This window comes from Lutjanus erythropterus, chromosome 2 (assembly GCF_056507025.1).
Source record: "Lutjanus erythropterus isolate fLutEry1 chromosome 2, fLutEry1.hap2, whole genome shotgun sequence".
Lineage (NCBI taxonomy): Eukaryota > Metazoa > Chordata > Actinopteri > Lutjaniformes > Lutjanidae > Lutjanus > Lutjanus erythropterus.
The window spans coordinates 25,838,651-25,861,683 of record NC_139318.1 but is presented as its reverse complement, the minus strand read 5'-3'; the positions used below and the strand labels follow the sequence as shown (position 1 = coordinate 25,861,683).

At 38.6% G+C, this 23,033-nt stretch overlaps 1 protein-coding gene across 1 annotated transcript in view; it reads left to right on the top strand.

Moving 5' to 3' along the window:
• Positions 1–23,033, top strand: part of bsnb (bassoon (presynaptic cytomatrix protein) b) — a 92,484-nt gene that overhangs the window by 19,136 nt on the left and 50,315 nt on the right. Inside the window, exon 3 of the mRNA XM_084734842.1 lies at positions 17,813–18,631. Within this exon, the coding sequence (XP_084590968.1) occupies positions 17,813–18,631 (819 nt within the window). The remainder of the gene's footprint in view (positions 1–17,812; positions 18,632–23,033) is intronic.

Here is a 23,033-nt window from a genome sequence, read left to right as displayed (position 1 = left end):
CATGTGCGCATGTGAATGACGTAGATATAAGAGAGATAAAAAAGACACAGCTTGGTATTTCAGAAAAAATAGTAATGAGAAAGTTGTTCAATTAAAAACAGGAAGGAGAAAGCCAGACGGAGTCAGAAAAATGAGACAGGCAAAGACTAACTTGGAGACTGAGGGTGAAACAACAGAGAACAAGCGCTCAGAGAGATATTGAAAGTACCACAGACACCCCACCCGACAGTGTTCTCCCACCATCATACAGGGGAACATCTGCTTTATAATTGGTCCAATTTCTATTTATAGACTCTACCCTCCTTCTGTCTGCAACGATGGCCCGGTCCTGAGAAGCCACAGCTGAAAGAGAGAGAGGGAGAGAGAGATGCTGTGTTGTAGCATGGGGGAAACAGAACAGAACAGAGGAGAGAAAAGCATCATCATAAATTAACCATCACAGTCACAGTGGTCATACTAATGCAACGCAACACCACAGCTCCCAACACCGCAATACAGAAATGCAAAATATAGAAATAAATCAGAAAATAATTCTGGGGCACTTCTGAAAACAAAACATTTTCTATATGCAGTTTGGTGTGTTCCTCTGTGATGAAGGCACCTGCATTGCAACACTCTGGAGATTGATTTGAAAATGTTCTTTGAACAAATCATGAAGGTATGACTTTTTAATGCTATTGTTTGAGGAATGCCTAGGAACTGCCTCTGTCTCTTTTAACCAACAATCTCACAAGCTGAGGAACTGTTTTAACACATGCTCCCACACAAAAGACTCTGCAGAGACACTCTATATATCTCCTCCTCCCCGATCAAAATATATCCGGTAGGTGGCCAAAGCTGACAGTTGAACTGGATTAGATTCAGCAACCAATCCAAGAAAAAGTTTCATTTTGACTCAAGAATACAGTATTTTACATTTTATGATTTCCAACTAAGATTACACAAGTCAATATTTCATTAATATGGATGCATCTTCCTCAAACACTATCAAAATGCTTGTAGCTAGCTAAAAATCATTACAATTCAACATCTCATACTATTATTTTAGCCCCCTATGTCTATGAAAGAAGAGAAGTTATATTGGCAAATTCAATAATGTCAGACTGTTTCAGTGTCCCTTCTCTTTACCTTGCTTTTCCTGGAGAAATGATCCCACTGAATGGCCAGAAGTGAAATACTTAGATATTTTACAGCAATTATTTGTATCATCAAACAAAAATCAATCTCTACAGTTTCCTAGCAAATTAGCAACTGTAACTTAAACATTCTTCCTGCTGATGCCTCCTGTCTTATTGCCTGTATCCTCTTTTGTCTTCTTAAAGGTTCAATTGTTTGATTTAGCAGCTTATAAAAATGTAGTTCTGATTCTCTACCCTGATGGTAGTGCATCCCATCAAACAGCAGATTTGTGGCATTTTCTGTTGTTTTCTAGCAGACAGAAATGACAAGGAGGCACCTTCACACAGCACAAAGTCAGTGGAAAGCCATGAATTGTTTTCCCCTCTGGTGTGGGCAGGACTCAATTGTGCTCTGTTTCTATTAATATTTTGTAATTTAAAGCTGTGCAAATCAATCATGTGAAAGGAGTTGCTCATGGTGATGAATCCACTGAGAACTATCAACCAGTTCCCTTGAGTTCTACTGAGCATTTTAGTGTCTTTAAGCTCATTGTTTTGGTTTATTGACCCACAACTTTAATGTTTTCCTTCAGTCTTCCTGTTTCCAGCTGCAGCAGGCAGGTGTTTTCAGTGAAAATCATCAGATAAAACCACTGTATTCTGCCTGCCCAGCACCAAACAACAGCCCTTTTTACACAGAGATCTTGCAACACCACTGTAAAGAAGACCTGTCATTATGTTGACTTTGCTCTTTTATACTGAACCAAATAAGACATAATGCATAATGCTTCTCCCATGTGTGATTTTAGACAGCATGTCGGCGTAATATAGCTGACAAATGTATTATGATAAAATGTGTTATTTTAGTCAGTATTGATATTTTTAATAAACACCAGGAGAAACATGAACAGTGATCTGATTATTGGCACACTGACATACTGACAATGGAATCACCACTTTGTTTTGAATTCAACCACTTTATGTATGTGTATCACTCGTAGCACACTCCATTATCAAGGGATATGATTTTGGCTGTTTATGAGCCAAGGCATATTCATTATGTGCTTTTATTGCAGTTAAACTATCGAACATTTTATCAAACTGTTTTCTTATTGCTATAAATAAAATATCTATTTCCGATACATATCACTATTGTATTATTATGTGACGTGTAACACGATACCATCGGCGTCCAGTGTGATGTATAACAATTCACATCAGCAGCATTGCTTTCTTAACAATAATGGCTTTTATGGTCACTGTTGTAAGATGTTTAATCTCATCCTCTGCTTGGAGGGTAAGGAGCTCTCAGACCTCGCTGTTTCCCCAATTTGCAGATATTTTCGCTTGCTGCTCTTTTTCTTTAAGTTAGTTGCTAACTGCTGCTAGCTGCTCTTTAAATCCCTCTGTGGCTGGTGGGTTACACATAACACGTCATCCCGTCCTGCCAGCGAGCGTTTTATACAGAGGCAGAACAGGCAGTGTAAAAGGGGCTAATGTTAGCTAGCTGGTGGTCATAGTGGAGCATTTACCAGCTAAAGAGATAAATATTTCCCTCAAGAGGAGATGGAGACAAAGCTAAAGGCCCAGTGAATGTTCATCTTATATTTGCTGGGTGGCCAGAAACACAAATCCATATGAATACTGATATTACTCTTATCACTGTATAAGGCGATATAATGTCAGTGTTGTGTTTACAGCTTGTTCCACTGCCCCCATGTATTCAAAAAATAAGTTACTGCTGCTTTAAGATTGTTCTTTATGAGTATATTTAGAAGTTTGAGTGTGGTCCAGAAATAGTTTTCCACAGCACTCTTTTAGTAAAAGAGGGTTTTTAGCTGTGACTCGCAGATAGTATGAGTCACTCTGCTGGTCAGTCAGTCGTATGTTTCAACCCTCTCCTCCTGCAGGAAAAATCCCTGCACATGTACAGCAGTGGGATACAGACTCAGTGTGAGATACCTCTAACTTTCTCTGTCAGAGACAGCTGACTTGTACTTTAATGTTTGCCAGGTTCTAATCCCAAGGCCCAAAATTGATTTTCTCAAGCTGCTGCAGTAACACCAACCTGGGAGGACAAGCTGTCCATAGTGTCATAAGTAAACATTCTATTGTTTTTCTCAAAGTGTGCTTGAATGCAACATTGTAGGTTGTGAGTGTCTGAAATACAGTATTGATCTTAGTTTGAACTTTAACTTGTGATTACTTCTGAACTCCTCAAGAGTTGCTTCAAACTGAGAGCTCTGTGAGTCTTTGTATAGCATGCACATTGTTTATATAAGTCACCACATTTAGATTTCAGCGTTATCCATGGGTCTGATTCTTCTTAGAATGATTCTACAAATAACAGCCAAGTGAAAAATAAACAAAAATAAATATGAACTGAGAGGATGCGGTCATATCATTGAAGGATAAGTCCATTATACCTCGAGGGAGCCAGAGCCTGTTCCTAATCCCCTCAAATTAATTCAAATATTTAGCATCAGACATCTCTAATCCCCTGCTAACTTTGCATTATGTGGCACAAGAGATTCAATGGCATTCAGATCTGGCAAAGTAGAAGACAATGTGGTTTTTATGTGGATTTCTCACTAATATTGACTTGAGTTGAAGTTAAATGTTAGGATGGCATGGGTGGTCATGATGTATGTAAAACTGAATGTAGAGAAAGGACTCAGTCTGTCTTCTGTGTAGTGTGTGCTGGAAGATAGTGAAGAAATTAATGAGTGTCTAAATAAGTTCTGAATGGAAGTTTAATAATTTTATTTATTAGACCAACTGCTAGTCATCAGAGGTTTTGCAGGAAAATTAGCTGTTAAATTATTAGTGAGGACAAAGAACAGCAGAGTTTCACCCTTGTTTTCCCACCAACAAGAAAGTAGTAGTCAGCTTGCCTGTGTGTGTCATTTGCTGAGTTAGCAGCTAGGCTTCAGAATGAATTAAAGCTGATTTCCCTGTGACACTCATAATCTACAGTATATTTTCAAGTCATTATTACATCATATATTTTTTTCTTTTTGAGAAAAACATTCATTTCACATTCAACATTTTAAGTAGTATAAGTATGTCAATATTACTGCAAACAGATTCCTATGATACAGTGCACACTTTGCAGCACTTTTTCTTGGCACTAAAGATTTTCTTTTATAGCATTAGCTTATATATGGAAATATGGAAAGCTTTCACTTAGGATGCTACCAAGGGTTGAAGCCTAAAAAGGGCAAGCTGTTGATGAATATAAGTTATATTATATTGTCACACATTTATTCCATCTAGGGATGCAATTAGCAATTATTTTCATTATCAATTATTCTGTTGACCATTTTCTCAATTAACTGATCAGTTGTTTGGTCCATAAAGTGTCAGAAAATGGTCAACTACAGTAAGCAAGCTGTTACTAAATTTGATTTACATTATATTCTTATGTATTTAGTTTATTAGGTCAGCTGAAGTCTGACTTTATAAGTTTAATGTTAAAGAAAAATCTTCTTAGAGGAAAAAATTACAACCTTTCCATAATGTAAATTTTAATATATTATTTTTCATTGATTCATCAGGTGGGTAGATATTACACAAATATATTAGAGTTTAGATTAAAAAGTTTGATCAGCTAAATTAGGATGCTCATATTAACACCTGAACAATCTTAGATGATACCTATTGATTTGGAAATGAAATGTACTGGTTTTCTTAAAAAGAAGGATTAATAAACATTACAACCGTGCATGTGTTTCAAAGCAATAGTTCACCCAAAAATGAAATTTCACTCAATATCTACTCCCCCCTGTGCTGATGTGAGGATGGGTGAAGATCTCCACTTCACAAAACACTCCCGGAGCTTCAGTAGAAAACAGCGTTGCAACCAAATACAATTGAAGTGAATGGTGACCAGTTTTAAAATGTAAAAAAGAACACAAAAAACCCCACAAAATGTCCCCATACTGCTCATGTGGTGTAATCCAAGTGTCCGTAAGCCACAACATTAAAATTTGACCCAAAAAGACACCATTTACACCATGTTTTTAGCCTAAATATCAACTGTAGCCTCTCAGACCAGATCTGTGTGCACACGTCTGAAGCGTGCACACAAGCTCTCACCCAATATTTGTTTTGTAAAGTTTTTAGAAGTCTCTAATGTGATTTATTGTAAATCCATTCATATAAATATGAGACAGGAAACATGTATGTTACAAATCACTGTATAGAAAATGTCAGAGTGTTGTGATCACAGAGTTTCACACAGTGGAGCAGGCTGTAGTCACAGACTGGGACGTTAAGTGGACAAACAGTATGAACTGGGTCAGGAATCCAGCTGAGACACTACATGCTGAATTTTGCATATACCAAAATATTTTGCAACGAGAACTGCCGGAGACTAAATCTGGGACACTGAGTTTAATTATTACACCATAACTCACTGCATTTAAAGTCCCAGCTCAGTATAGCCAGCTGGGCTCGACTCTCCGGTAAGGAATAATAGGACTCTTCAAATCATGTCACGTAGTTTAAATAACAGTTGGGCAATTTAGCTGAAACATTTATCTCAATAAAATCATGTATCTCAGTTGGTATCACTAATTACTGATCATTTTTAATGACCTATTTTTAAGATCACTTAAGACCACTTTACTTTGACTTTAACCACTTTACTTTGAATTTAACCGCTTTATTTAGATCTAATAGACCTAAAAAAAAAACATTTCCTTCACTCCATGTTGTTTCCGTTGTCAGGTCATATGTCAATGGTGTGACTAACAATGTTCTTGTTAACTGATTGGTTGTTTGCATGTCACTCGTAGCGTTCTATATTATCATGGAAAATAATAGGCTGTTAATGAGCCAGAGTGTATTTTCTATGTGCTTTCATGACCATTTGCACTGAATGACTTTAAATGAAACCATTGAACATTTTACTGAACAATTTCTTTATTGCTATTGATGAAGTCTTTACTGACGATACATATCACTGCTGTTTTAGGCATAGTTAAAATTAAGACCGTGCACCTGAGTATCTTTAGTCCATTATCCAAACATAGTCTCTGTAATATAATAAGATAGGGTAGATGCAACATTGTGACAGTACAGTTATTTGACACCAGTTATTTTGTATGCAGCTCACAAGTTAACCAAAGTGTACCTGTCACATGCTGTTTGTATATCAGCACAGCAACATCACCATTACACCTTGTGAGACATACTGAAGTGATTTGTTTGTTCTTTTCTTCTGTCAGTGCTTTCTTTATTCTTCTAAGTCAGACGATCATACTTTTTAACACTCAATTTTTAGTCTTCCTACTATCTTTTAGGGGTGGGAATCAAGACAGCACCAACACTACTAAATGATCCCAATACTTAAATCCTGATATAATATCACTGAGCTTTTGCCTTATGCTTTGTGTTGCAATAACATAAACTATGTTGCACGATTCATTAAATTTAACTAAATGCAAAGTATGTCCCCAAAACAAAACTTTGTTGGCATCTCTTTTCTTAAAAAAGAAAACATTCTCAGTCTGTTCATCTCTCTTTAGTCATTTCCTTTACAACAAAATGAGATTGTCAGGTTGACAGACTGACTAGCACTGACATAAAAACCTACCAAATTTGCTCACCATGACATCTGCTGACCTCATTAGATAAAAAAACCCTCAGCACTATAAAAACAACTGATTTTATTGTTCTGGCACAAAAAATATTTTGCCTTGGCAATACTAAAATTTATATTATAAAATATTAATCCTTCCATGGTGCCCATGTATCTATATAATATACCATGCAAAATATCACAGTATTATGCTGTATCAAGTTTTTCCCCCACTCTTTTTTTTGCCAAGTCATTGCATATTTTATATACATATAGCTGATTAGACCTGAAAAATATTCCCAATATCATAGGCGAACAAAAACACCTGCAAAGTCTACTGCAATCTAATACAAAATATTGGGAAAATAACTATATCTGTAATACTACTCTTATGAATTAATTTTTTGTTATTGAGACTGTGAAAGACAAACAAAGTTATGGTAATGTTTATGATTAAAACATTAATGGCACAAATGCAGCCATAAATATCTGTGGGTAGCGCTTTATTTAACAGGGTGTTCAAAAGACTGACATGGCATTATCATAATCATGACATGACACCTGTCATGAACATGAAGGTGACTCACGTAAAACTGTTGTCAGTAAGGGTAATTTGTTCATGTCTTGGGATTCACAAACACTGTAAATTTTTTAAAATTAGTTTGTCATTGGCACAGATACGTGGGTATGTGTCTCCAACTGGCAGGGAGTCTCTTAGGAAGTGATGTTATACTCTCTGAATAGTGCGTCTGAAAGATACATACTGTTTATTTACACAGACGTATGTTGAGCAATAGTGCAGATTTTGGGTATGTAGTGCATAATATGTGATTTCGGAAAAACATTCATAATCACTCATGTTCCTGACAGGTATCATGTGATGTTATGACAGTGTCATGGCAGTGTTATGTCTCATACACGTACCCCTTTAAATAAAGTCTTACCCTGTGGTACCGTCTCAACAAAAATTTAATATGAAAAGCTCCACAAAGGTGGCAGCATCTTTTGCAGGCAGACATTATTGTAAATCTTTTTACAGGTGTCCATTACATTGTGTCCATCTCTTGTATTATATATCAAGATATGATGTTATCCAGCACTCTGCACTACTTTCTTAGCATTTCTTAGAATCCTTAGTAACACTTCACTTCCTGCTGTGCCTGACACTGCACCAGCACACCTGGTGAGAGATATTCAATACGCAGTGTGAATAGAAATTTAACAGTGATTTTCCCACCGCCACTTATAAATTCTACAGTACTTTACGAGGAGTAAAACAGTTGTGTTTTATTGAGATTGTACTTGCGTGGTTGTTTGTAGCACTGACCGGGTGTAGGTTGAGCAGAGGCACAAAGAACTGACAAAGAGAGGAGGAGAGAAAGAGAGAGGCATCGGGAGGAATTTCAATTTCTTTTGGCCCAATTTGCAAGGAATTGATATACCGCTGCATTCCGAGCATCCTGATCCCCAAACTGCAGTGCTCAGCTGCTGTACGTACTGCATGGTGATACTGCATTGTGATCTGCGAGACGGAGCCTCTCTCTTTGTCTGCATTCTTGTTGGGTTGAAGTTTGATTCTGTCTCTTAACGCGTTCCTTACCCAGCTTTCCTGGGAAATGATGGAGTGCATGATGTCTCATACCTGTCAACAAATGCAAACTGGAGGAGAAAAAGTGGGAAACTTTGTGCACCTGTGTGATGTAGCAGTGTTAAATCTTCTATCGTGTGTGTGTGTGAGAAGCAAAAATCCCTTCTCTCCCCTTAGCTATCATTGTTTTTTCTTCTATTCTCCCCACTTTTTCTAAAAAAAAATTCAGATTATTCTGTGGTCACAGGGATGTTGTTCAGACCAGTGCTGCAAAAATACTCAAATCCATAACAAAGACACAATTTGTGATCTATCTTGTTCAAACAAATGTTTTGTCCTACCATCAAAAATCAAAACACAGGTTGGAATCAGCTATCAGCTTAATTGATTCACAGGTCTTTCATTGCGATACTTGGAGTGAACTCCTGTCCACATCTGATTTATTGATGTTTCTGATGCTGTTATATTAGTCACACCTATAAACACAAGAGTTAACTCAGATATTTTCAATTATGATCAGTTAAAAACACACAAAATACATATTTTCTATCTATAACTCAGAATCTGTAAATATCCCTAAAATATGTGATCAAAAACAAATCATCACAGTGAAAGACTACTCAATTAAAAGCCTTTATTTTCAAAGAAGTACACACAAGTATTAGTAATAAAATGTTCTTAAATGTGCTGCTGCTATGATTGGTGCTGCCAGCATTAGGCTTCCTGCACAGCAGACAAACTGACCAGGAAAAACACAGGGCTCAGTTCAAGTGTCCCACTGTCACATGACAGTGTGACAGTGTAGATGTCTACTTTAGTAAAAACTTTGAACATTTACAATTCAACAACCAGATGAATTCTATCTGCTGATGAAAGTATGTGATATGATTGAAAGCACTAGTTTTAGATTTTGCCAAAATAAATGAATGCTGTGATGAAATTGTTTTCTCATAGAAACATTTCACCTCATAAGGCCATGGCATGGAAGTCTCAAAAAAGTGGAAAAAACCTCCATGTCTCACCTGTATAGTTATTACCATAGCTGTAGGGATTCAAGATTATTCTGCTGTTGCACCCATGTTAGTTTGTATTTGAGTTGAAACAATAGATATTTTTCACTGCAGCCATATGAAACAGTGGGGTGAACACAGGTGTTACCAGTGATACTGATTAAGATCCCATTAAATTTACTGTAGCAGAGTGAGCCAACATGCACAACAGCAGCACCCTGACTCTGTTTGACCTGAATGGAACAGAACCTTAATCAGTATAATTGATAACACCTGTGTTTACCTACAATAAGGCTGCTGTGAAAATGGTCTAACAGTTGACTAATCAGTTAGTTCATCAGAAGAAAATTAATCGGCCACTGTTTTGATAATCAATTAATCATCTAATTATTTTCTGAGTAGAAATGCCAATTTAACCCACCTTCTGGTATGTAAGGAATTACTGCTTTTCTCTGACTTATTTGATATTTATATGAATATCTTTAGGTTTTGAACTGTTAGTTGAACAAAACAAGAGATCTGAAGACATGAGGTTGGGCCTTAGGATGTTGTGATGCAATGTATTTAACTTTTTTATGACATTTCACAGACTGTTAATTAAAGGGCTAGTGTGAAGGTTCAGGATTATTTATTGGCAGAATATGGATGATATGGAAAATAATATTCACAAGTATGTTTTCGTTAGTGTATAATCATCAGAAAATAAGAAGTTACCATAGAATGATCTAAACCAAACACCAAACACTATAGATGATTTTGTGAGTTTTGCTGTCACTGTAGATCCTCGTCATCCTACATGCTGGTCCTTAAAAAAATCCCCCAGTTAATCGATAATCACAAATATGGTTATTATTAAGATTGCGACATGATTCATGATTAGTGGGAATGATCATTTATGCATCACAATTTTAATTCTCACTGAAAAAGAAAAATCATGATGATGTGACATTTGTTGGGGTCTGTACCAAACAAACACCTGAAGAACTGAATTTGTAGGCCAGGGCATCTGTGCAGCATCTCCAGTACTTCGTTATAAAGCTGGTTTGTCACAAATGTTTCAAAAATTGCAGCTGCTGCAATTTGGACATTGCACATGGCCATATTGTGACTTCAGTAATATTTTGATTAATTGTGCAGCCCCTATCAAAAAATAATTGGTAGTTGGAACCTGTGTTGATATGATTAAAAGTATCAGACTATACCAAAATCAGCATAATATTCAAAATGTAAATACGTGTGTGTGTGTTGCCAAGGATGCTTTGCACTCATTATTTGATCTGTATCCAGGTCTCTGTGGGCCCTCGCTGCTAAAAGGTTCTATTTCTGGCAGCAGGTCGTTGTTCTTCATGAAACCACGGAGCTCAAGCATCCTGTTGGCAGCTGCTACGTTCTCGCAGAACTGTGGGCTCTGGTCCCGGCTTATGACCTTTGACGTGCATCATACCATTGAACACTCAGGGACACACACACACACACACACACACACACACACACACACACACACACACACACACACACACACACAGACACACACACACGCAAACCTACACATCTAGCAAGCTAAGTCAGGAATTGGATCCATGTATAAAAGAAAAGCCGGATGAGAGCCATCAAAAATGTATTCTTGAGATGGAGATGGAAGAAGAGTGTTAGAGAGTGATGTGATGTGAGAGATGCAGATAAGAAGGAGAAAATAAAGATGGGTGAAGGAGAACAAGATGGAGGGTTGCAATAGAGAACTGATAGAGAAGGAGGGCAGGAGACAGAGTGTGCAGTGTGCTTGTTTTCTGCTGATACAGATCAGATTTCATAAAGATCCACATGATTGCCTCATAACAAGGGGGACGCAAAGAGGAATGAGAAGGAGAGATGAGGCGGAGGCAAGCAGAGACACGATGAAATTGATAAATAGCTGCTTGCCCTCCCCGCAGCTGCTTTCTTTGTTTTTCCTGTTTGTTTTTTTCCCAATGGGCTTAATATGATTATCCTAACTGTAATTTGGAAAGAAAAAAACAGAAACCAAGGACAATAATAATGATGGAAAGAGGAGTTTCCGCTTGTGAGTCCCTGATTGGATGAGGAGTGCAGTGCTGAATGGTGTTGTGTTGCTCCAATGTTGGCTGATTTCACTGTCCACATTACTCTGAGTGTCCCCAGGGTTCACCTCTGCTCCCGGCTTCTCAGTTTCTCTGATTGACAGTGAAAACCATGGCCTCATCACTGCTTATACTGAGGACTGGCAGGGGGCCAAACACAAGGCTGCTGCTGAGCCTGTGACTTACTCTGTACTGACTTACTGAATGACTGGCTGACCGACTAAATGACTGACTTAGAGAGCGCCTGAGAAATACTGTAAGGCAGGTGGAGTGGAGCACTTTAAAGCAGTGAATGGGACAATTCTGAATGAAAATATTACAATACATACAGCAAAGATCTCGGTCAAAGAAAATATCTCAGTTATATCATTTAAACATTGTGTTACATGAAAGAGTAACTTAACAGCAGGCTGAAAAACAGTGTTTTACCGCCCCGTCTGCAAGCCTGTCTCTTCTCTGACCACGCCCAAGTGTTGTGCACTCTTGTGTGCAGCAAGGTGAACACACTGGAGGTCAGCAAGCACTGCTTCACTCACATCGCTGAAAGTTTCAAGTCAGCCTAGGCCCAGAAGCCCCTAAATTTGGTGTCATTTCACACAACTTAACACAGGATTCCTGTGTTACCTGCGACACTTGTGTTGTCCACTTTTCCCATGATGTGGTATTTCATAAGGCATTATTTCTGATAAAAAAGACAAACTTCTCAGCTAGCTGAGGAAACTGGCAGCACATGCCATAATACATTATTCACTTAGATGTGTCATATTGTAGCTATCTTCTGCCTCCATTCACTCCTACATTTTTGTTGCTGTTCATTTTTTTATTGTCTGCCTTTTGAGTTTCTGTAAGGATCGTGGTGGCAGTTTGAATAGGCTTAGTAAGCCCATAGTCCAGTAGCCCCAACGTATCTGTAGCTAGCCAACAATGAGTACTATTCACAGAGTAATCGGGATGTTTGTGGAACTGACACTGACATGTCGTATCTTTCCTGCCAATGTCATTTTCAGTACCTGGAAGCAGTGGTAGCAGTAATTAGGAGCACTTAATGTTTCCAATGATGACTGAAGCTGATCTGTAAACCTGCTTACAACAATCTGCCAATGTCATCGACTCTTGTCCCCATTTTTGTTGCATTATTTCTATCTACTTTTTTTTATTAATGTAGTTAGGTGTTAAGTTAGCTGTTAAGGGCAAGCCCCAGTAAACAGTGCTTATGAGGTGATTTTGGCTCCACAGCGATACTTGTTATTGCAGCAACACATGATGCACACTTCCCCCAAAAGAATTTTTCCCATACACAACACAAAAAAAACAGCTGTGAAATGATGAAGGCATTTTCTGAGAGTTGCAAACACCCCAAAACTACTGTTTGTATAATGAGAATTTGATTGAGTTTACTTGATCCATTCAGTCCAATAAAATTTGGAAAGTCTAGAGGAGCTGCATCAGAAAACTATTTTATGTCACTAATGTGGTGAGCCCGTGGGAATTCTCTCTGTTTGGTTGATTGTTCCTCCAACCAGAGGAGGCAGTGAGCACAACACTAAGATCTATTGAAAATGCTGGAGAAACCAGTAATGTAGGTGGTGATTCAGAGGTCTGGAACTGGATTAACTGTACCAGTGTGGTCTGCTGTGTGCTCTGTTGCATCTGTAGCCACACCTAATGGTAAGTACATTTCGATATCACTTCATCAATGACTCTTAACACTTGAGGCCAGAGAAATTAGCCTGCTTCCAGACCTCTGAATCATCACCCACATCTCGATTTTCTCAGTGATTCAAATGGTGAATGATTATTAATGAATAATGAAGTGAAACAAAGTGGCAATTCAGTCTATTTATCAGGCTATGGCAAAATGAGATGTTATCAGCTGGGGTTAAGCAGAGCTTCTTGTCAAAGTAAAAGTCAAAACACAGCAGTGAGTCAGCGCTTTGCAATACGTGGAGCAATACTACACTTTAGGTTCAGTGACTCATACTACTGTATCTAAAGTGTGAAGTGACAATGAGCCCGCTAGCTTGTATATAATGTGGTGACACTGTATTTAACAGATAATATATGGAGCAATGCTCCAGGCAGTCAATAATATTGTGCAATTAAGACCTAATTAAGAAGTATTACAACTATTTCAAGTTATTGCATGAGTAGAATTCAGCATAAAATCAGCATACAATCACAACTACAAAAGCCAAACATATTTAAATGACATTGTAAGTATTACTTTCCACTTGAAATTTATCATCAATATTACTTTATATGGGCGGCACGGTGGTGCAGTGGTTAGCACTGCCGCCTCACAGCAAGAAGGTCCTGAGTTCGATCCCCGGCTTGCTGGGGTAGGGCCTTTCTGTCCCCATGTCTGCGTGGGTTCTTTCCAGGTTCTCTGGCTTCCTCCCACAGTCCAAAGACATGCATGCTAGGTTAACTGGTGACTCTAAATTGCCCATAGGTGTGAATGTGAGTGTGAGTGGTTGTCTGTCTATAAGTCAGCCCTGTGATGAACTGATGACTTGTCCATGGTGTACCCCGCCTCTCGCCCAATGTCAGCTGGGATAGGCTCCAGCAGCCCGCGACCCTCACGGAATAAGCGGTTACAGAAAATGAATGAATGAATGTATTATTTTATACAGTAGTATTAGTATACAGTTATTGTAAAGTTTGGATCATACATGAAAAAAATGTATTATCTCAGTATAAACCCCTTGAGATTTATCATCTCATTTGCAAGGGGATCCTAAACAAAAACAGCACACAATATACTGTATAACACAACAATGACAAAAATAACAACCACAAACAATCAAACAACAAACTAAATAGCAAATCAAAAAAGAACAAAAGAGAGTAGAAAGAAAATGATAAATTAATAATACACATGAGACAGTGTTAGCATTCCTGAAAAAAGGAAATTTGTTTAAAGATGAGAAAACAAAAGAACTGATTTATAGGGACACACACTTTACTATTTATATGTAATGTATTCCAATTAGAGGGAGACCGAAAGATAATGGCTTATTGGCTTGAGCAGCAAAATATAGGCTTTACAAGAATTATCAATAATCTTATTAGGATCATATAACATCATAGCTACCAGAGGCAGCAAAAGTACAGATATTCTTTACTTAAGTAGGAGTACAGATACTTTTGTTTTGGTAAAAGTAGAAGTGCTGATTCAACTTCTTTACTTAAGAAAAAGTGTAAAATTACAGACTCTGAAATGTCCACAAGTATAAAAGTAAAATGTCACCCCCTGAAGGACATTTCTACTGGCTGTTTCTGTGCAAAGGTAACTTAACTTAATTTTTTCTTCCGTGGTTGAATCTCCCTCTCCTGTCCATTTCATCTTTTAGATCTTTTTTGCCGTTTTTGTCTTGTTACGTATCTTGTTCATGATATGTACTGATGGACTCACCTAGGAATCTTTTTTTCTGTGTAATGCAAAATGAAAATAGTGGATAATTCCCCTGAAATGCATTAAAACTAAAGTAACCAGTCTGTTAGTACAGATATAAGTACATATATCTGTGTTAAAATTTAGGGACAAAAAGTAAAAATTTGTCAGAAATATAAGTACTCAAGTAAAGTACAGATACCTGAAAACTCTACGTAAGAACAGTAATGAAATATTTGCACTATGTTACTGTATTTTGTTCTTTCCACCTCTGCATATGTGTTTAGTAAAACTGTGTTGGCGTCATGGGCAACGGTTTGAGCATTAACCTTAATAGGATCATATTATGCACATCACTTCATAGTAACTCGTAGACCATGTATATGCATGAGTGTGTCTGTGTTGTTTGTGTTGTGTGAATCAGTCTCCCGTGGCCACAGGCTTGCAGAGATATTTAATTCCACAGCAGAAAAGAGGACATCTTTCTGACTTTTCAGTCCTGGCTTTGGCAGTGCTCACACTCCTAAAAACTCTCAGATGAAGCTGAACCACAATCGTCATGACTCCACCATTACAGGCTCAAAGGGAATTTTTACCCAATGGTATATAACGGAAAAAGCTCTCCCACCTCACTCTTTCTTGCCCAGACCTTCAACCCAGCTCCAACCCTCACACAACCTTTCCCTGGCTGCATTTATAATGCATTAAGGCATTATGTAATGACCACGAATCCAAGACAGCTACAATAGTGTGGCAGCTGTCAAAGCACCAGGATGCCAATTACCACGTATGGCCATGTGCCATCACTAGGGCCTCTTTCTGACTTTCACCTTCTTATGTGCCTGTACGGTGCAGGAACAGGAGTGAAGATAACAGAAGCAGTGACATAAAGGAAATGACAACAGCAGGAGAAACCAGAGGAGAATGGTTGGAGGATTTTAATGAGAAAAGGAACATGTTGTGTAATGAGAGGGCATGTAAGAGAAAGCAAGACGGGACCAGACACACTGAAAAGACGTGAGGGGAGATACAAAATCAGGGGCAGCCATGATTTATTGAAGACATCCAGAGTTCACCCCGTCTGTCACATTTATTTCCCACACATTTGTTTATGGGTAAATGATGTTTTCCAATAAACGCCCATGCGGAGGCCCGTGGATGCTTAAATCCTTCCTCAATGAGATATTTTACATCATTCACAGTTATTCTTTCATTCAGTCATTTTCCATACACATTTTCCCTATTCAGAGTGGGCTGGAGGCTATCCCAGCATGCATTGGATGAGGGGAAGGGAAAGCAGCCAGTCCTTCACATAAACAGACCAACACGCTCATGTTCACATTCACACCCATAGGCAGTTTAGAGTTTGTAGTTCATGTTACTTGAATCTTTTTGGACAGCAGAAAGAAAGTAGAGCATCCAGTAGGAACCCAGGGGGATGAAGGATGAACATGCAAACACCACAACCAAATTACTGTATATTTCATAACACATTTAGACTTATTTCAATAATTAACCCATTTTTATCACCTAAAATAGCCATGTCACTTAATAGATTTCAGTGAAATTTGGTGGCCAAGGAAGAAGATGGCCCATTATGTAATTAGCTGTTGCACCATTAAACCATGTTCTTATGACTCCTGAACTGTGAGGTGTGAGGAGTCAAAGGGCTGCACAATATGGTAAAAACCACTAAAAATCATGATGATGTAACATTTGTTCGGGTCTGTACCAAACAACCATATTTTCTTTGATCCGGAGAACAAGATTTGTAGGCCAGGGCATCTCCACTACAGTACTTCATTATAATGCTGTTTTGCCACAGATTTTTCCTTCATGAAAAAATTGCAGCTTCTGCAATTTGGATATTGCACTTGACTATGTTGCAATTTCGATGATATGTGGATTAATTGTGCACCCCTAGTTTTTATGAATGAATTTAATGAATTCCTTCCAACATATATTTTTATATTTTGTTGTTGCCTTCTCATATAATCTCAGAAGTGGTTATTGAAATATATGGAGAATGTGGGAAAGTATAAGTTATATATATATTTTTTAATGTTCCCTGATGTTTTCTTAAATGTTTGCCACATTGTTGCAGCCCTGGCATTCTTGATAGTTATTGGCCTTTGGGTTACTTTTTCACCAACTAAACGTTTTTAGTTTCTAATTAATTTAAGTCACTTAATTAGCTACTGTACTTACTTTTTTACAAAGGGAATAGTTTGACATTTTTGGGATGATCATTATTTGCTGTCTTGTCGAGTTAGTTTAGAAGATTGATACTATTCTTGTGTCTGCAGCATGAATGGGAAGCTGCAATTAGCACCTGGTTAGCTTAGCTTAGTATACAATCTGAAAACAGGAGGAAACAGCCTACCTGGTTCTGTCCACTGACAACAAAATCTGCCTACCAGTACCAGCTCACTAATTAACATTTATTTTGTTTCTTTCATCTGGACAAAATTCAAGTGTAAAAACAACAAGTTGTGGTTTTATGAGAGAATTATGTGCTTGACTGGTCTTTGGCTGGGTGCAGTCACTTTGTGAAGTCACTGTGAGCAGAGCTGCAAAGACATGAGAATCCTCTCATCTAGCACTTGAAATGTGCATGAAAGTGAATAAGCATATTTCTGGAAAGGGTATGCATAATACTGAAAGGACACATCTTAAACACGAAGGAGTCTTTATGGATGTTTATGACTGTTGTCCATAAGTGTTATTCGGTCATTTATGTCATATTTATTGCAAATGTGTCAAAGCAATTTGAGATGTCTGTTATGACAACTTGACAACAACCCAACAATTTATTTCTTATGACAATTTGACATTATCATTACATAAAAAAGCTAAATTATGTTAATGAACACTACATTATATATCAAATATCAAATTTAGTGTTACACATATTTTCCACAATGCCAAACTACTTCATCAATTTCTGGTTATTTATATTCTGACAGATGAAGACTACATACTGTACCTTATGGTCATTGTTCTTTTTCTTTTTCTGTCACAGGTTCAGGAGTGGCTTTGTCTGAACTGTCAGATGCAGAGAGCGTTGGGGATGGACATGACCACACCACGCTCAAAGAGTCAGCAACAGATACACTCTCCTTCTCATCCAGCCAAACCAGAACTTAAATCTGATCCTTCAACTCAGCCGGCACCCCAGACCCAGACCCCTCCTCAGACACAGCCTCCGGCACAGCCCCACCAAGCGCAGGCCCATCTAACACAGGCTCATCCAGCACCTGGCCCTACCAAACAGACTGGTCCAGCTGGCCCTGGTCAGCAACAAGCAAAGGTCCCTCCAGGGGCAGTCCCTCTCCCGGGCATGGCCAAGGCCCCATCCCAGCCTGATCTGTCCCGCAGCTCTCCTGCCCATCAACCCCACCACCCCCGCCAGGACCAGACTCGCAGTGCGGGGAGCTCCCCTTCACGACAGCCTCCACCTCCGGAGCAGACTTTTGGAAAGTTGTTTGGCTTTGGTGCTTCTCTTCTTAACCAAGCCAGTACTCTCATATCTGAAACTACTCAACCCCAACAACAGCCCCCAAAACCGGCTCCCAAACCAGGAGGTCCTACTGGCCCAGGACCCGGAGCAGGTAAACCCTCAGGACCTCAGCCTGCACAACAGGGGCCTCGAGCCCCTGCTCCGCAGCAACAACAGCATGTCCCCCCAGACTCCTCTAAACCCAAAGCCTGTTGTCCTCTCTGCAAGACGAGCCTCAACATCGGCAACACAGCAGAACAACCCAACTACAACACCTGCACACAGTGCCACCAACAAGTGTGCAACATGTGTGGATTCAATCCCACTCCACATCTCGTCGAGGTAAGACTTTGATTTGATCTGGCTGGCTCTAACAAAGTGTCAACTGGTCTGCAACGGCTTCCAGCTTCCATGGATTTGCTAAATGAAATGATTTATTGACGTGTTTCTGTGAAAAATGCTGTGTCATAGTGCAGTTGAATGGTTTGTGTTGTTATCCATTTGTGGCTGTCTGGTCTTGGAGGGAATAGCTGCATTTTACAGAGGATTCCAGCATGCATGAATCAAGTATTTGGCTTCAGGTGCTCTCAAATGGCCAACAGTTGCCTCTGTTTGCTTCATTTCTGAGGTTCTTCATGGTCCACTTTTTGTATGCCTCTGCAGGGTTTATTGTTTCTTAGCATTTTTAAAGAATGCTCCATTATTGTTCTTTCTCATTCTTTAAAGGTACAAAATGCAGAATTTGACAGTTGTTGTTTGTAAATGCACCAGACAGGGCCCAGTTTCCCAGAGCCTTCGTAGCGCAACGTGCGTCGTAAGCTGTATCTTAAGGTCTCCCTTAAGCTTACAGACTGTTTCCCAACTCTGGGAAACAGCCTGGGAGGCCTTAAAACACTACTTACGATGCATGTAGCGCTACGAAGGCTCTGGGAAATGGGGCCCAGATTGTTAAGTGTTTAGTCTCATTTCCAGGTCATCAAATACCCATGCTTTAAATTGGTAAAGTGTCTTAAAAGCACAGCAAAATAATAAGAAAATAATAAGATAACACAACATTAGATAGAAGATACAGATACAACCACACACCACTAGTGGATACCTATATATGGTGCACCGACATAACATGAAAAGTATAAAATAATCATACAGAGAAGTAATTAGTCACACTCATTTACAGCCACTCTAGAAAGTGTGATAGGTAAACATGCAGATTTATTGTCTATTACAGTAGCATAATAGTATGAACTGCGTAAAAAAATGCACATTTTTCATGCTTACTATGATATACGTTTTGCTAAGCACTGGAGTCTTTTTTCTGCACAACAATGGTTGATATTTACATTATTCCAATTAAAGCTTGAATACATGATGCTTCAATATAATTTAATTTCATTTATGGTTTATTTGATTGGGAGTATACATAAAAAAAAATGAAAGCAGCTGTTCAGTGCAAGTATCATAGTGTTTATAGCGTATGCTAATTTGCAACATCTGTCTCTAGATGGGCTTTTATGAAAATAAGAAATTGGAACAGCAAGGTAAAACAATGGTAAATTGAGTACAGCAAAAGACATAACATTTAAAGGTACTACAAGGAGCTTTCATTCTGTGTTGATTTTGGAGGCCTCTGTGGACAAATACAGTTGTTCTTCCAATGTAATATCCACAAAATATAATTTCAAAAACAAAATCATCTAAATAAAAATCTCCTACTGCTTCTATTTAACTGGCTAATGTGCTACACGCTGTAGTTTTGGCTGGAAAAAATATAAAAAATATAAAAATATCTGAAAATCTTCTCATGAATTGTCTTGTTTGCTTATGTAGATCATATGGAGGCATCAGTATTAAATTGACTGTTTCATAAAAACTCCATGTAATAGCTTTAAATGCTAGACACTCGAGTACATGTTTGTTACTGATTTAACCAGGACTCCATAGCTCTACTAAAAATGTTTTGTAGCAGATTTCAAATGATTAGCGAGTTCCAAGACTTTTCTTTTTTCACAGAAAAAGTTGTCTGAGCAAAAGGTGTTTTATAGAATTGAACTTTAAAAGTGCCACTTGAAACTTTACGTAAGCATGTGAGCTTCTTCTCTTCTCTCCTGCCTTTCTCTGCACTGTCAGGACCTGCTCTGTTCTGCTCTGTCAGGGCCGTTCATGTACTGTAGTTAGCAGAGTGAAGTCTCGGCTGTGACTCACCTCATCACGGTGCACTCTGCCCTGAAGCTGCACAGAAATATATGACCAATCCTCAGGAAACGGAGCCTTATCAAGCTCAATTTAATGGATAATCTTAGTATTGATTAGTCACATCCAGGGGTCAGCTGAGGGTATATTCCTCCCTTAAGTGCCCCCTTGTCGTCTGTAATCCAGTTGGTAAGAGCAGGGACTAGCAGTGGCTTCCAGAGCCAGGCAATAACAGAGTTTAATTATGCAAATCAAGTCCAATTGAATGATAGCAGTAATAACAGGCTTTCTGCAGAGCGCTGGCTTTTTATGGGCGAGCCTTGTCTTCCCAGGCATCTGGTTGTCACAGGCACTAGCGCAGGCCATTCATAGATCGCTATGGAAACAGAGAGATAATTTGTTTGTCAGCCGTCCCTTTCATGCTTGGCTGCGAAGATGCTGAGAGTCTACAAAAACTTTCAGACTGCTGTTGCTCTGTTATGTGAGAGACTCTGTTATTAGGTGCGTTTCTCCTCTGCTGGTGTAAGGTGCATTTGTTCCAAACCTGTGAACAGTTTTTGTTGTCATTCCATCCAAGCTGGCAGGTTTTTTAGCTCCGGAGTAGGTGAGAACCATTTGGACATGGTGTGAGGCTTTGTACTTTGAATCTAGGTTTCTCAGTTTGATTTCCACAGCCTGTTTAGCACATTCTTCCTCTTCATCCTCTCCTAATCTTCCCAAACTTTGTTTCTCCATGTCTGCTTTTTCTCTGTCTTTTCCTGCGTGTTGCAGGCAGAATTGTAATCACTACCCTTCCCTGTTTTCATGTGGGTGTGGTTGCAAAACCTGTAGGTGCATCATTTCCTCACTGATTGAGTTTCAGTCTGGATGATAGTTTAAAAAGCATTTTGTGTTTAATCTGTGATCTATGACTAAACAACTGTTTAGCCTATACAGTTGACTATAGACAGACTATATGACTATATGACTGGTTTCTGTGTCAAAGTTTCTCCAGGAAAGTCCAAAGAGTTTGTGACATAACATTTATGCATGTTCCTAAGTACCTTGCCTATCTTGAGCTCCCATACAGCCTCATCAATGTGAAACACAAACTAACGCTAGCTTGGAAATGGAGTCTGCTAATGTTAACAAATTACTTGCACCCACCACAGCATACACCTAACTTTACTTAGCCTACCTCATTTATCAACATGATGCTGGCCAATCACTTTCAGTCTTCTGTATGTCATGTTAATGTTTTGGCTGATGCCCATGTTGCTCACTTGCACCTACAGAGTGCGAGCACTAGCAGCTGCTGACTGTAGTGCTCATAGTGCCTTTATATGAAATCTGTGAAAGGGAAAGGCTAGCTACATATTCTATATTTCTGTTTGTATCAACAAATCCTGCGAAAAGACCAAAACAAACAATATCTTAGTCCATGTCTCTGTACTTTCTGACTTCCCTGCCCTGTCTGTGGCTCTCAGTCTGAAGCTCATTGGGTCTTAATGAAGATGTGAATTTAAAAACAGGTCATGGATATATGCTTTCATTTATTTAAAAAAAAGATAAATAATTTCTTAAAACAGCTGGGCTCTGTAGTTTTTTTTTTTTTTTGCAAATGTCATGTTTTTGTTGGGGACTATTTTCAGTTGCAGAGTTATTGCTCTACTGTTTATTTATAGCTACAGGAAAATGTATGTAGGATCCACAAAAAATAAACTATGGTGCCCATGAGCTTGTGATCACCACGTAATCATGATGAATAGGCTATATGTGCCTTTGGCAACGCAGACAATACTTGTTAATAAATGGTAAAAACATAGAGCTGCACTGGACATCTCATGGACATGGTCAAATTCATACCTCCAAAAATTGGGTCCAGAAATAGGGTTGGAGGAGTGAGTTTTCCAACTGGCCACTATCAGCCTATCAACTAGCAATTCCTGATATATTCGTGCAGGTGTGTGTGCACATCCCCCATCCCCATAACTCCTCCCATCCACCTGATTCTCAGCTGGAGGATGTGTGTGAGCAGCAAGTTTGCTATGTTATGTAGGCTATGTATATTTGCTACATCTAATAAGTAAACAAAATAAACTCACAAAGTGTCAAGAAAGGAAATATGTTTAACCATACACCTTCTGAATCCTATCTCTCTCTGTCTCTTACCAAACTAAGATGCAAAAGTAATATACTTGTTAACTCATCATGGAACATGCTTCATTCAGACTTGACAGAAAAACAAAATGAAACTCACCAAAACTGTCTTGGTCAGTCTGTCTTTCCACTGTTTCAACAATCACCAATGATGGCTTGGTCAAAATAAATCTTTAATTCACCATGTTAGATATGAAAATAGTCTGACTCTACAGGCTGTTTTCCTCTCACTTTTCTTCCTGCTTAGTGGGTGTGTACTGTGCACCTGAATGAGAGTGATCACTGAGCTTTGGCTCTACTCATACTGCAAAACATTAAATTAGCCAAATAAAAAAATATATATATTTGCCCAATCATATGACCCTACACTGCATAAGACCAGAAAGTTGGTCTGGCCACCCTTACTGTAAGAAAC